Source organism: Gymnogyps californianus, chromosome 5 (assembly GCF_018139145.2).
Source record: "Gymnogyps californianus isolate 813 chromosome 5, ASM1813914v2, whole genome shotgun sequence".
Classification (NCBI taxonomy): domain Eukaryota; kingdom Metazoa; phylum Chordata; class Aves; order Accipitriformes; family Cathartidae; genus Gymnogyps; species Gymnogyps californianus.
This window is the reverse complement of record NC_059475.1, coordinates 66,167,624-66,181,442: the sequence shown is the minus strand read 5'-3', so window position 1 is coordinate 66,181,442 and position 13,819 is coordinate 66,167,624. Positions and strand designations below refer to the sequence as shown.

The 13,819-nt window shown below is 47.9% G+C and overlaps 1 protein-coding gene across 5 annotated transcripts in view; it reads right to left on the bottom strand.

The window, feature by feature from the left end:
• ARMH4 (armadillo like helical domain containing 4) overlaps positions 1 to 8,973 on the bottom strand; it is a 70,185-nt gene extending 61,212 nt beyond the window's left edge. For all 5 annotated transcript variants that reach the window (XM_050898519.1, XM_050898520.1, XM_050898521.1 and 2 more), the window contains exons 1-2: positions 8,917 to 8,973; positions 671 to 2,057 (exon numbers count right to left, since the gene is read on the bottom strand). In XM_050898519.1, the coding sequence (XP_050754476.1) occupies positions 671 to 2,000 (1,330 nt within the window). In that variant the 5' untranslated portion in view covers positions 2,001 to 2,057; positions 8,917 to 8,973. The remainder of the gene's footprint in view (positions 1 to 670; positions 2,058 to 8,916) is intronic.
• Positions 8,974 to 13,819: the final 4,846 nt, after the last annotated feature.

Sequence of the window (13,819 nt, the reverse complement as noted above, 5' to 3'; positions counted from 1 at the left end):
TCCCTCCCTAGTCACAGGAGAGGCATACCAGAGGGTTATTGAAAGCAGATTTACATCTCTCTGGTCAAGGCAAGATGCCTACAACTAGACTACAGCGGTTGAGGGGGACAGCAACGTGAGCACCAAAACTGAAGCCCCTGCTTTGGTAGTACACCACACATGCAGAACATTAACAAAGCAAGTTTTTTTAACTAGCACCGAGTCTCTGCTGATGAGACTCCAACTCCCTACAGAGACCTCCATACTCAAGTACACCCTTCGACCCCAGGCTCAGCTGCCACAGCCTTTCCAGTCTCAGCTTTCCTGTTCGCTACTACAGCCACCCTCTCTCAGCTTGAGGAGCTGAAGAGGCAGCTCAACACAGTTGCTTCACATAACAGTCAGGACAGGACACCATCCAACAGACTGCGCCTACCTGCACACAGGGACATCATGTATAGGAACAGCCAAGGCTAGGCAGTACTTTATGGATGTGAACTACCCGTTTAGGCTGTTACCCCTCCACAAAGGTCCATAGCCTCTCCTGGGGGAAGAGGTGGCCTACCTCTATTGCAGGTATCAAGATCACACTTTTCTTTGCTTTATCTCCCTGAAAGGAAGCACAGATTCCCAAGAGCATCCCTCCCAAACCTACACTTAGAAGCAAGTGTCTTTAACAGGCAAGTTTTACCTTTCCATGAGCTTTCCAGAGTAGAAGAGAGATCAGACTGTGTATCTGTCACCACAGCAGCCTCCAGCTGTGACGGTGGGATGCTTTTCCCCTCCTGTGCTGTGACTCCATTTATGTTCTCCAGCGAGTTGAGATCAGCCATGTCTACACCCGTCAGGTTCACAGTGTGGAGAGCATCACTGCTGCCTGTGGAAGCTGCCAGCAACTCCCCTTGCACCGGCGCTGTGCAGTTGGTCTCCTTGGCAAGCTCAGGAGTTGGTGGAGGGGACGCCGGGGATAGCGGCACTCTCGTGGCACCCTCTTCCTCCCACACACCTCCCTGTGGGGTCTGGGATGGTTCAGTTGCCCCCAGGTCCTCTGTCACCTGCTCATGAGACATCCTTCCCCCTTGACTTATATCCCCCAGTTTTGTGTCATCCCAGTCAGGTGGCACAGTGTCCACAGGGTGGATGGTGACAGTGTCAGCCGCGGCAGGCTGCTCTCCTCGCCCAACACCTGTCCCTGCTTCCAGGCGGAGGGAGGCCTCAGTCACCCCGAGGGGACGTTTCGCAGCCACAGATGCTCGCACAGCCAGGGACTTCAGAGGGCTCCCTGTGCCGGCTCTTGGCATTCCCATCTCAGAGGTCACGCCATGAGCCTGGGGAGTCAGGGTGACGGGGTGGTCACTTGCTGTTTCCCAGCTGGGAGAGCCGGGGTACAGAGTGGGCTGGGGTGCAGCTGAAGGGTGCGAGTTGCTCTCTGCCTCCTCCTCCACAGCTGTCCCAGAAAGGGGGTTCGCTGAGAGGCTGGCAGAGCTGTGCTCTACTTCAACACCACCCTCTGTGGTGGTCTCACTAATGGGGCCACCAACAGACTCCTCCTGGACAGCAGGGTTCAGCGTGGTCACCACTGTGGTCAGCATGGCCTTGAATGTATCATCCTCATCCAGCTCTGACTTCGTGGGACCAAGCTCCTCCTCATCTACAGCAGCCACTGCCACAGCAGAGGTGTGAGCACCCAGGCCCTGGCTGCCCGGGATGACATGGCTCGGGCTTACAGGCAGCTTTTCTCCTTCTGCAGAGAAAGCTTCATTTAAGGGCATCCCAGATGGCTTCGCTGACACTCCACATGGCTCTTCAGAGACAGTCTGCTCAGAAGGGCCCAGGTTATTTTTTAAGTTCAACATGCTTGTCCTTTCATCTTCTACCCCATTCCCTGCCCAGGGGCCATGCTGGACCTTTGTCATGTCCCTCTCCTCCAGTGGCTGAGATGCAAGGCATGGTGGACTGGAGGACAAGAGCAGGATGCTACAGGTGACCATGCAGATGTTAAATCCTATTGATCTACTCATAGCTGAGAGGAGATATACCCAGAAGCCTGCAAGGCTGACAAGTCCAGAGTGCAAGACCTAGAAAGGGAAAAAGGAACCCAGATTATACATACCCATAACCACGTATTGACCCAGGGCCTTAAATAACTGGGTGACAAGTTCTAAGTATGCTAGTCTATGGCCAGTTCTGAGCAGACCCCTCCTACACATCCCATGCAATGGATTCCTCCATCTATTTTACTGTTCCTAGCCTACCCAATCTGAAGTGTCATGCCAGACAAAAAACAAATCTTGACCTGATGCCCGAGACAGACCTTGCCAAGCTCCTGCCCCAGTGGTAGAGTGCTCTATCCAGCAGAGATCAGACTTGCAAGCTTAAGATGAGGATCAACCTGTTTGTCCTTTACCATGTCCAGCACTGATGCTTGTCAGGGCCAGACTGAAGTCTCAGGCTTGTTATGGCAAGCCCTGTTCTGTGCATTGACACAGAAGGAAACCAAGGAACTTGCACAGAGAACAAGGTGGGTCTACAGGGTGCAACACAGGACCAGAGCCACAACAGAAGGTTTTAGGGCTGCATTTGTGCCATGTCCTGTATGAGCTCCTTGGCCCCACAGAGAAAGGCTACAGCCCAGGCAGCAGCACTGCTGCATTAGCACAGTGTTTATGCTGCACTGCACCATGAGGGCACTTCCAGAAAGTTTCATGTGTATAATCATTGTGTGCTTTGAGAGTTTCCAAGAGAGCACTGAACGAGGAGCCCAGCAGTGATCCAGCCAGCTGACAGCCTGCTCTTGGCAGGCTCTGTTGCCTTCAGTAACACAGCTCAGGCTGCCGGATAGATGGAGGACCTCGCAGCAGCAGCAACCTGCTTCCAGCCACCTCCCTCCAGGCAGGTGCTTCTCAGTCCTGGGCTTGCTGCACCATCACTCAACAGCAGAAGACCATCCCATCCAAGGCCCCACTCACCACATGCAGGACAGCTGGTCACACAAGTCTCATGCATACAGCAAACAGCCCTCCATCACACAGCAGATCTGGCAGGGTCCTCCTCCCAGTTCCAGGCAGCAGCTTGTCAGTGGCACAGTCAAGCTCTACTGCAAGAAGCCTCTAAACATCAACAGCTTCACTTGCTTTGGCTGGTATGTTCTCAGTTTCAGAAGTGACCTGCTCTTACCTTTGAGCCACAGGACTAATGACTATTAGTCAAGAAAGAGGTCAGGGTTCTCAGAGCCACCTTCCAAAGAAGAGCAAAGATCACCCTCTGCAGTCGTGCTCATGGGCACTAGGATGTGTCCCCCAGCTTGCCAGACTCCTCATTTCCCCACCCAAACAGCATGTAGATAAATATTACTTGCATTTGCACACACACAGTGCAGCAGCAAGCCGCCTAGCACTGCTTTGTTACACAAGGGTGTATCACTCCTCCATGTCTTCTCATGCACCCATGTGATGCTGTGCAAGAGGTAACCACTGTTGTGGGGAGAGGGATCTCAGTAACACCACATTTGTGCTAGTCCGCCTAACTCAAAAGCTCTCTGTGTCCTACTGCTCATGTACATTTGTCTTCTTTTGGAAAGCATTATTGTATGCATCCAGTCAGCTAAACACAACCAAGACATCCAAAAGCTTATATCTGGTCTGGTCACACACAGCTATGTGTATTTCCATTGGAAAACATACCTCTTATTCCACACAGGAGAGAGAGACTTCTCTAGCTGAAGACCCTTATGATCTGCAGGGCTGTCTGTAGCACAGAAGACAACCTCAGCATTACCAGCTTAGAAAGACACAGGTCAGAGTCAACTGCTGCAGGCTCCATTATCTGGCTGAGCCTTCAGGGCACACTGAGTCACTTTTTCCACTCTCCCTGCAGCCCTGGCCCTCAGCAGTTTGAGCTGCTGGAATAATGCCCTGTCATGGGCCACACACACACCCACCAGGTGCTCAGGGACAAACAGAAGCCACCAAGAAGCTGTTCACCAGCAACAGCACAGATATCTTCCACTTCATTTTTAGCATCTCCTTTCTCTGGAGGATGGGTGACCACCCATCTATCTCCTCTACCCTCCCTGCCAAAAAAAATAGTTGAAAACTGACAGTATTCAGCTGTTCTTCCAGGCTAATCCTTTATGTGCTTTTATAATTAAAAAGCACTAAGAGTATATTCCACAAGTTAAATTGCTAGTGCCCAATGACATGCATCTGCCTTGCCATGCTGACGAATATAAATTATGTTCACCTCACCCCTTTAGCAAGTGCCAGTTAAGATCAGAGATATTGAAACATCAAGAGGTTTGTTTTTTTTAACTAAAGAACAGTTTGGCTCTAAATACAGTTTCTCTAGAAGTCAGGAGTCTTTTTAGGCTACACAAGTAGTTTTAGCAGTGGTTAAACCTAAACAGAACTCCAGCTGCACTTGAAAGACAGCCATAGCATTTCTCTTGCAGTCACATACATTATGCATATGTGTATACATTTCAAGGTTTCTAGCTCTAGGTTCTGAAATAGCCTAAGACATTCAGGAGGTGGTTAGCAGAAGTACTTAAACATTAACCCCTCTCTTCTCAACAAGCCTACTCCATCTTTACTAGGATCAGGAGTGTCAGTAAGAGGGAAAGCTGCTCCCTATAAGTCTGGCTTTTAGAGATCCATTAATTAAAACATAAAAAATATTAAGAGCCTTTCCTCCTTCTGGCTAGTAGACAACACGGGCAGTCAGCACTAGCCTGATATAAAAGTTCCCAGGGTACTTTGGCCAACAGTGCTTTTCAGACTGGGGGAAGAGTATGAGGCTGCCCACAGTCCTACATTTGTAAAGGGTGAAAATAATGTTGGAGAGTTATTTGCTCAGGAAATCCACAACAACTAGATCTAAGCTACCTATTTGCTCAGGAAACCCACAGCAACTAGATCTAAGCTAACCTAGACCTCTACATTCAATGAAAGCTGGAGATAGCGGCATGGAGCTTGCTGCAGGATAATGGCACAAGTTCACACTTCAAAGAAGATTAGTCAGAGCTTAAGATCTACTTAGCTTTAGGAAGAGGCTGGATTAGACAGTGTATGAACAGCAGTGACCTGGCTATCTTCTTAAGTAGAGTTTGACACCTTGCTGTAGCACTTCCACTTAATGCAAAAGCCATACAGGTTTTCACAGGTAGCTGGCTGCAGAGCAGTTTGTTACTGAAGCTGCATTGGGCTATACATTTATCCTCCCATCCGGCTATTTTTATAGTCAGTCTGCTCTACAGCTTTAGCCAAGTGATAAAAGCAAGCTGGAGCATGCTGCTCTGACCAAGCACCTCCTCTGTAGCAAGCTTAAGCTTTCCCATTCCTAGCTTGAAGCTGTAGAATAACTCAGTATTTCATGCCGCAGGAACTCCTTGTCCCCAGATTTCACCTGGCATTCTCCGAGCCGAAGCCCTGGAGGACAGCTGCCAAGCACTGGCCAGGCTCTCGGTGGAAAACTAATCCTTGCTTCAAATAGGAAGCACACGCAGAGGGTGAGAGACAACGCCAGCTACTTCCCCTGCACTTAATAACAACGAATCCCAAGAGATGCAGTTCCCTGAGCCGCAAAGGCAGCACAACTCCAGACAGCCAAGGAGCTTTATCTGTAGCATGGAAAAAAAAATTTTTTAAGTTTTCTTTTAACACCTGGTAGGCTGGAAAGAAGCACAAAGGACTTCTAGGCTAAAAACAGGTGCCAAAACCAGGTATCTCCAGAAGCTGCCCATCAGAATAAGAACCATCTACTACTGTGGACAAGTCACTAAGCTGAGGGACAATAAAGACAAACTGGTCACCAGCTGAAGCAGTCTTGCAGACTCAGTTGGATCTTTCTGAACCAGGCTACTTTCCTTGCTCCACACAATTAGCACTAGCAATAGCTATTAAACCTTTAACACCCTCTGTGAATTTGGGAGGCCTGTCTGAAGAGTCAGCTCTTGGGAGGTCTGACAAAAACCAGCTCAGAAGGAACCCCAGCCTTTTTATGGTCACTACAACAGGGCAGGCTTGAAGGGGACAAGCAGACCAGACTTCTCTCATTCAATAGCTGTTCCTTACATAGACCAGCGGTCTGCGGACACATGCTGCAAAGGATGAAACTCTCCCCTCTGCCCCAGTGGTATGCAGCTGCACCCTAGGATGGCTTTTTAGAGTTTCACCCAGCCAGCTTACTTAGAGAAAACTCCCAAGAAAACCCTTTGCTGTTATTTTCTGCCTTTGGCAGAACTTTGGCAACTTCTGGCTGTGTTTTCCCTGAATTGTTGAAACAGAAAAAAGCATCAAGCTTTTAACTCACTTGAATTAATAACCCCGTTCTAACAATCCCTTTCCTACACAGAGAGCACAGTTGTACTCCAAAGCTGAAGTGGCTGCATGCATCATATAGCAGAGAGCACAGTAGATTAACAGGCCAGCTTCAGACAAGTCACCGCCTAGCCTTTGCAGAACACAGCTTTTCACACCTCCAAGTACAAGCTTGATTATGCCAGCTTTGACTGGCTGAACAGTCCTGGATGTGCTTGGCTCTGCAATTCATCCGCTGATTGATAAGGGAAATGGACAAAGATGCTGCAAATCTTTTAATGTGAAGATTTAGCCAAAACATACAAGTCAAGCAACTGCCAGCAATCAAATGCTATGTTACCGGAGTGCTAATGTATGCTATCCAAGCCTTATTACTCATGCTGAATACAAAGGCCAGCAGATAATATGCTGCAGAGCTCCGATTCCTACTTTTGCACACAAGCTGAGAAATGCCTTCATTTCATCTTACATTACGTCCTTGCCCAGTTCAATCAAGTAAATTGTAGAGCTGATGCTCTTACAGCACATACTTCAGATAGCTTAACTGGTTGAGGTCTGTTTATCTCCAACAGCTCTCAGTGAAATCCCAACAGCGACACAACTCTATACCAGCCACCAACAGAGCCCAAGTCAGACGAGCAAAACTACGTGGACACAGCCACACATCAGAGGGGAACACCTTCCTCTACCTTTGAGGACAGATCCTTACAAGCAAACAAATGAGATATTACTATTCTGTAAGGACAGCTTCCTACCAGCCCTAGTGAGGCACCCTAATACATAATACATCACCCCCACTTCCAGCATTGGTGTTCCAGCAGTCGGTCTTTGAGAAGCGAGAGACATGACATGTTTTAGGCATTATTCCCCCAACCGCTAAGCGTCCACTTGCTTTGTTCAGAACAGCACAGACCACCTATGGAAATCCCTACTCACATTTGCAAGTAAAAGCCGCATAGTTCTTCATGGCTTCTGACCCGTGCCAGCTCCCTGGCACCACAGAAGTCAGAGGTCTACCAAATTCCTGAGGGATTAAAAAGATTGGGAGGAGGGGGGGTTTAAGAATGAGGCCAAAGGGTGCAGCAGTTTCCAAACACCAGAAGTACGGAAATGCTACTCTCCAGACTGACTGGGAGCAGAGAGGTAGCATTCAGATTCTAATCAGCAAAAAACACTCAGAAATTTCAGCGCCTCACCTAACACAGACAGCAACACCGTGCAGTAGATCTCCTGGAGGATCATGAGTCTCTGCAGGTGAAGGTTTAAAATCAGATTAAATACACCTTGTCAGGCCCTTTTAGCTTGGGTCGAACCTGCTTGTTGGCAAGGGAATGGGATTAGGGATGGCTTAAGGCTTGATTACACCCAGCACGCCTGCTTGTGGGGCTCAGATCCATCCCCCTGTCCTCCTTAGCCATATTTACAGGTGAGCTTAAAGACCCAGAAGTGCATCCTTTCCCTACAGCCGCCCACCACGCTAACGGATCAAGTGCAAACAACCACCCCGGGCATTTCTCCAGCCCAGGCCCGCAGCAGTGACAGAGGGACAGCGGTGGTCACCCCCCTCCCCACATACACACACAACACTGGGATGAGAAAACCCCCCAGGATTTGCCGAGGGGCCATCCCCCCATCCCTGCGGGACGGCACTCCTCATTCCCTTCCCCCCCCCCCGAAAAAAAATCCCCCGGGGCTGCGGGGACCAACCCACTTGCCGGGAACAAAGAGCCGCGCCGAGGATGCGCTGCCCCACGGGCAGCCAAGCATTATTAGCCAAAAAAAAAAAATTAAAAAAATGAATAAACACGGGGAAAATTCGGTTTGGGGGTGGAGTGTTGGTCGTGTGTCGTGTCCCCCCCCGAATCGCAGCGGAGCAGCCCACCCCCCCAGCCTCACCTGCCTCCCGCCGCCTCCGCCCGGTACCTCGGCGGCGCGCCGTGCTCGCCCCCAACACCCCGCGGCCGCACGGGCGGAGCGGACCGGCCCCCGACACCGCCCCACCGGGGCGGTGTCGGGGGGCCGGTCCGCTCCGCCCGTGCGCCGGCTCCCGCCTTCCCACGATAGGTTTTGTACTCCGCATCACCTGGGAGAGGTCGCCGGCGGACATTTCCCCCCCCCCCCCCCCATTTACTCCTTCTCCGCAAGGAAGTTTTAGCATCCGAGTCAGAGCCTCAGCCCACGCACCCAACTCTTCCTCGCAAGCCGGCATCAGAGCCTAGCCCAACAGGCTCCTTCTCTTTGCTTACAAGAAGATGCAAAAGCAAGGCCTGCAGCACCCTTAGTAGTTTTCCATCTATTACAGATTCTCCTCCAGTATTTTCAGCCGTAGAGGTCACCTTCCCCTAACACTCTCTCTGCAAAGGAGGAGGACTTCTTAAATAGTATCCCACACACATTAGGAAAGCTTATTTCAGTTTCTTTTTTTGTTGTTGTTGCTTTGTTTTAAGCACCTATTTGGCCAAGGAGAAAGAAAAGCAAAGAATTTTACTCCCCATTTTCTTCTCCCACCTGTTTTTCCCACCAGGAATTCCACAGCTAGTCTAACAGAAACCCTTTACACCATCAGGTCCTAGAGTACATATCAACGCATTTCACCAAATAACAGCTCAAAAGCCCATACCTTGCTTCCAAAACCAAAAGAAGAGGCCAGCTTCTCTTCCTCTCACCTCACCCTTCAGCCTGGTGTCAGAGGCACCACAAGGTCTCAGCCGCACACACACAATTTTATACGCCGGCTTGGGCAATGACTCATTCAGAGCGGTGCTGCAGCAGGTGCAAAGCGTTCGTGGCGAGCAGGGACAGGTGAGAAGAGAGCAAAAATCATGCTCTTTCAAAGGAGGAAATGGCTGGGGTGGAGAGATTTGGGGAGGGAATTGCTAGGAGGGAACAGAGGAATGATATAGGAGAGGGAGAGGAGAGTCAGAATCTTGACTTTGCTGTGAATGTGCTCTACCGCATGAAGCAAATCAGTGAATCCCGTTGTACTTCCAGTTATAACAACCATCTATAAAGTGAAGCTCCTTTTTTTTTTCAGACAAGGTGAAGTTTAACCCGCTGGTACGTGTCAAACACTCAGCTCTTTAAATAAACAACATAACTGATTGAAGAAAACTGAGATATTCCTTATAAAGAAATTCACAGAATCATAAAATAGATTCATAGAATGGTTTGGGTTGGAAGGGACCTTAAAGATCATCTCGTTCCAACCCCCCTGCCATGGGCAGGGACACCTTCCACTAGACCAGGATTGGGGTTTTTTTTTCTGTTGTGCTACTGGAAATAACGTTTATTTATATTAGTGGTTTGTGCTCTTTGCTAGACTCACCCCAATGTTTTACCTGTCTAATTTTAGAGAAATAGAGTGTTTTCTACTGGATTTCAACCAAACTGGAACCAACCCAATTCATTTTGGTAGCATTCTGCATCCAATATTAAAACTTTTAAAAGACAGATTTGCTGTAGGTCAGGGCAATTTCTTTCAGGGTAATATTGCTAACCTCTGCATAAGTTGAAAATAAAGTGTAAAAATGCCTCTATCAGCAATAAAGACAGTCATTGCCAAAAGACATCAGAAAGAACTTCAGAGTTAGGCTTGGCGGAGCAAACGGTCAGACAAAACGATGGGAATAGTCCCTTATGGCTTTGCACCTATGAATTGTAAAATCTGGGAAATTATTCATAAATAAATATTTCTAGTGCTGCAGCATCTTCCTAAAAAAAATACAAATACCTGAAAAGAAAGGATGTCTACTCTCTCCTGTAAGGGAGACAGAGCGGAGAGGAAAGGAAGAGATAAGAGCTGCATTTTTGTGGCCATTTTAAACACCATTAACTCCCAGATTAGGGACCCAAAACTCTCCGCAGGTTCATCTTCCGTCCCGCCCGTTTCATTTGGGCCGAGGGCTCTGACTGAGAAGAGGGGATGGCTCAGCCCTGGAGGAGGTGCCGCCTCCGAAGTTAACCGTGTAGCCAGATTTTACAGCAAACCAAAATCAATGAGGTCTCATTTTCCAATGCAGCACTGCACGTTGTGGCGGGTCAGGGATTGATTCCCAAGCCGCTCAAGTCATCCGTGTGTGGGGAAAGCGGCAGGACAACAGAGACCCCCCCCCCCCGCCAGAAATCAGAGCCGTTGGCGATGAGTCCACCGGGCTCGAGCCAGAGGCTCGGCTTCAGTAGCTACAAAATTCACCCCTAACAGTCGACCTGGGATTCAGAATGAGGGATATTGTTTTCAACCCCTTTTCTATCTAACCTTTAAAATTATCAGGAAAGTTATTTAAAATGTAAAGCATGTGTAACTGATGCTCTGCTGTTGTCTAAGGCATGCAGAGCACTTAATGGATTGGAGAGGTTTTCACTTCCCCCTTGTCTTTGACTGACTCTGAACCCAGATTGGCACTGTGTAATCTCAAGGTTAAATATTTCACTGATAATCAGTCTAACCAAAATAGCCAGTTATCTATGTTTTTTTCCCTGTCTGAAATTGCAAATTCCCCATACACTGCAAGTTTCTCTACCCCACATAACCTGCCAAAATCACGGGCTTCTGTGTTATCAACAAAAAAAATCTGCAGACTGAAAGAAGGAGGCATGATGAAAGAGGCAGAAATCAGAAATCACCAGAGAGCACTGTTTTGTTATTCATTTCTGAGGTTTATTAATTGGAAATACTAATTTTTAACTCAGTTCAGTATGCCACAGAGCATATACATAACAAAGCAAAACCGGCCCCACTTCCACGGCAAGTTAATCATCGAATAAAATCATAGAATGGTTTGGGTTGGAAGCGACCTTAAAGATCATCTTGTTCCAACCCCCCTGCCATGGGCAGGGACACCTTCCACTAGACCAGGTTGCTCAAAGCCCCATCCAGCCTGGCCTTGAACACTTCCAGGGCTGGGGCATCCACAGCTTCTCTGGGCAACCTGTGCCACTGCCTCACCACCCTCACAGTGAAAAACTTCTTACTAATATCCAATCTAAATCTACCTTCTTTCAGTTTAAAACTGTTACCTCTTGTCCTATCACTACATGCCCTTGTAAAAAGTCCCTCTCCAGCTTTCTTGTAGGCCCCGTTTAGGTACTGGAAGGCTGCTATAAGGTCTCTTTAAGGTCTATAAGAGAAGGCTGCCCGGGGCCTTCTCTTCTCCAGGCTAAACCACCTCAACTCTCTCAGCCTGTCCTTCTAGAGGATGTGCTCCAGCCCCCTGATCATCTTCACGGCCCTCCTCTGGACCCACTCAAGCAGGTCCATGTCCTTCTTACTGAACGCAGTACTGCAGGTGGGGTCTCATGAGAGCAGAGTAGAGGGGGGAATCCCCTCCCTCGACCTGCTGGCCACGCTTCTTTTTATGCAGCCCAGGATACGGTTGGCTTTCTGGCTTGCAAACGCACATTGCTGGGTCATGTTGAGCTTCTCGTTAACCAACACCCCCAAGTCCTTCTCCGCAGGGCTGCTCAACAGTATATTAAGAAACATCCGTTCCTTTCCCTTCTCACCAATGTTCTGGTTCGAGACATTTCAGTGCAATCCTCTATTGGTCTCGTCCTTCAAAGACTTCCCACCCCCTCAGGTGAAATTCAGAGATTAAATTCAGATGCAAGCTGGTTTATCCTTCCGCGTGGGTAGTGTAGCTGGTAAAGAGCATGGGACTCATGTCCCATTCCCAGCTCTGACTTGTTAGATGACTTTCAAAACCGAATTTCACCACTCTCTGCCCTCGTTTCCCCTTCTGTAAAATGGAAATAACAATACCTAATTTTTGTAAAAGTCCCTTATAAGATCTGTGTAGTATTATAACAGCAAACTCTGTTGTATAAAGTAACAATATAATACAGTGGATTTCTTTAAAAGGTGATATTCCTGTTGCAGACTTATTGCACAAACCAAAAAGTACAAATAACATGTCCTAATTAAGAGACTGGGTCACTTAAAAATTTAGATGAAGACACATTTTGTATGTATAAAATGAACCAAAAAATCATTGTCCTGACATCAGAATACTGCATTTTACGATGCTACTCCTGGCATCTGTGATGAGATGATATCAGCTATCCTAAGTATGTCAGGACATGCCACAGAAGGTAAAGGCAATTTTAAAATAGTTACCATTAATTTCGCTGCTGAATGACTTTCCCAAATTGAATATTGGGGACATCCAGCCCATAAATCAGTGCACATATCCATCACACAATTCACCTTTACATCAGCTGGTAGCATCTGTTTTAAGGGGACCTGCTCTTCCCATTAAACACCAGTCATTGGTATGGAGTAGCAATGAGTCTAAATCAAGGCAAGTGAGAACAGCATCCCCTGTTACAGAGAGGGAAGTATGTTTAAAAGGAGTCCACTTTGAAAAAGGTATCAGGAAGTTTATGGCCAATCAATTATTTCAAATGTAATCATCTTACCGATGAACAGATTTCTTTTCCCTCCAACTGCAAACCCCATAAATGCCATCTGCACTTAAAACTCAATCAAGAGAATCAACTTGAATTCCTTTCTTCCGTGTTCCTCACCGCTGGCACCAACAGAAAACCTGTGCAAGGCCAAGTGATGCCAGCGCAGCCCCACTGCTAGCTGTGGTTTATAACAATTAGTCCTACAAGGAGGCACAGGATCCAGCTTCTGCTTTCACAGCTCTTGTGATTCTGCAGTGCTCACAGAGCAGGAAAGCCATAAAAACTTATTTTTGTCACTAAAGTCAGCAGATGTGACTTGGAGAGCACACAGCGACCAGATCTGCTGAGTAGGAAAGTGCCATTTTTACACAGTCACTTTTCAGAGTAGAACCAGGTTTTTGCTGACTGGTCCAAGGTCACGGGAATCAGTTGCAGTTGCTCTGGGAATACAGCCCAGGAGGACCAGTGCTCACCTCCATAACTGAATCACGGTACAGCCCTCGCTCTTCTTCATATCCTTTAACAAAATCAATGCAGTTAATATCAAAGTACACTGCATATTACATTTTTCCCAGAAATAAAGTGCTGAGGAAGCCATCCCCATGCATATTGGAGTCTCAGCTAAAACGTGAACCATCTGTCAATTCCCTGTAGCGCTTGGATATTTTTTCCCCCCGTCCTACATACTCCACTACAAAATTAGGCTGACAATAAAAAAAGCACTTGACACACCACCCCAAAGCAAGCTAACCCTAAGCACTGTTCTGACATTAAACCCTCAGCTTCTTGAACGTCTTAAATGTAGTTGTTCAGATAATACCCAGAGGGACTTTGAAAACGTCAGCTTTCTTTCGCTTCTCAAAACTTGAGGTTAAACCAAACCTCTGAATCCACAGGTTTTAAACAAGTGCCGTTTCAGTACTGCCACTCCATCACTCACAGTATAGCCCTTTACTGAACTAGCACAGAGGGGCTGAAAGCCCCCACCACAGGGACGAACGGGGTCTTTGCCATGGGTAACATGCGGTATCAGGACGCCTGGGTGGGAGGCAGACTGTGTTTTAGTGTGAAACAGTGATGCTCTCCATCCAGACACCACCAGTGTTTTCATTATTCCC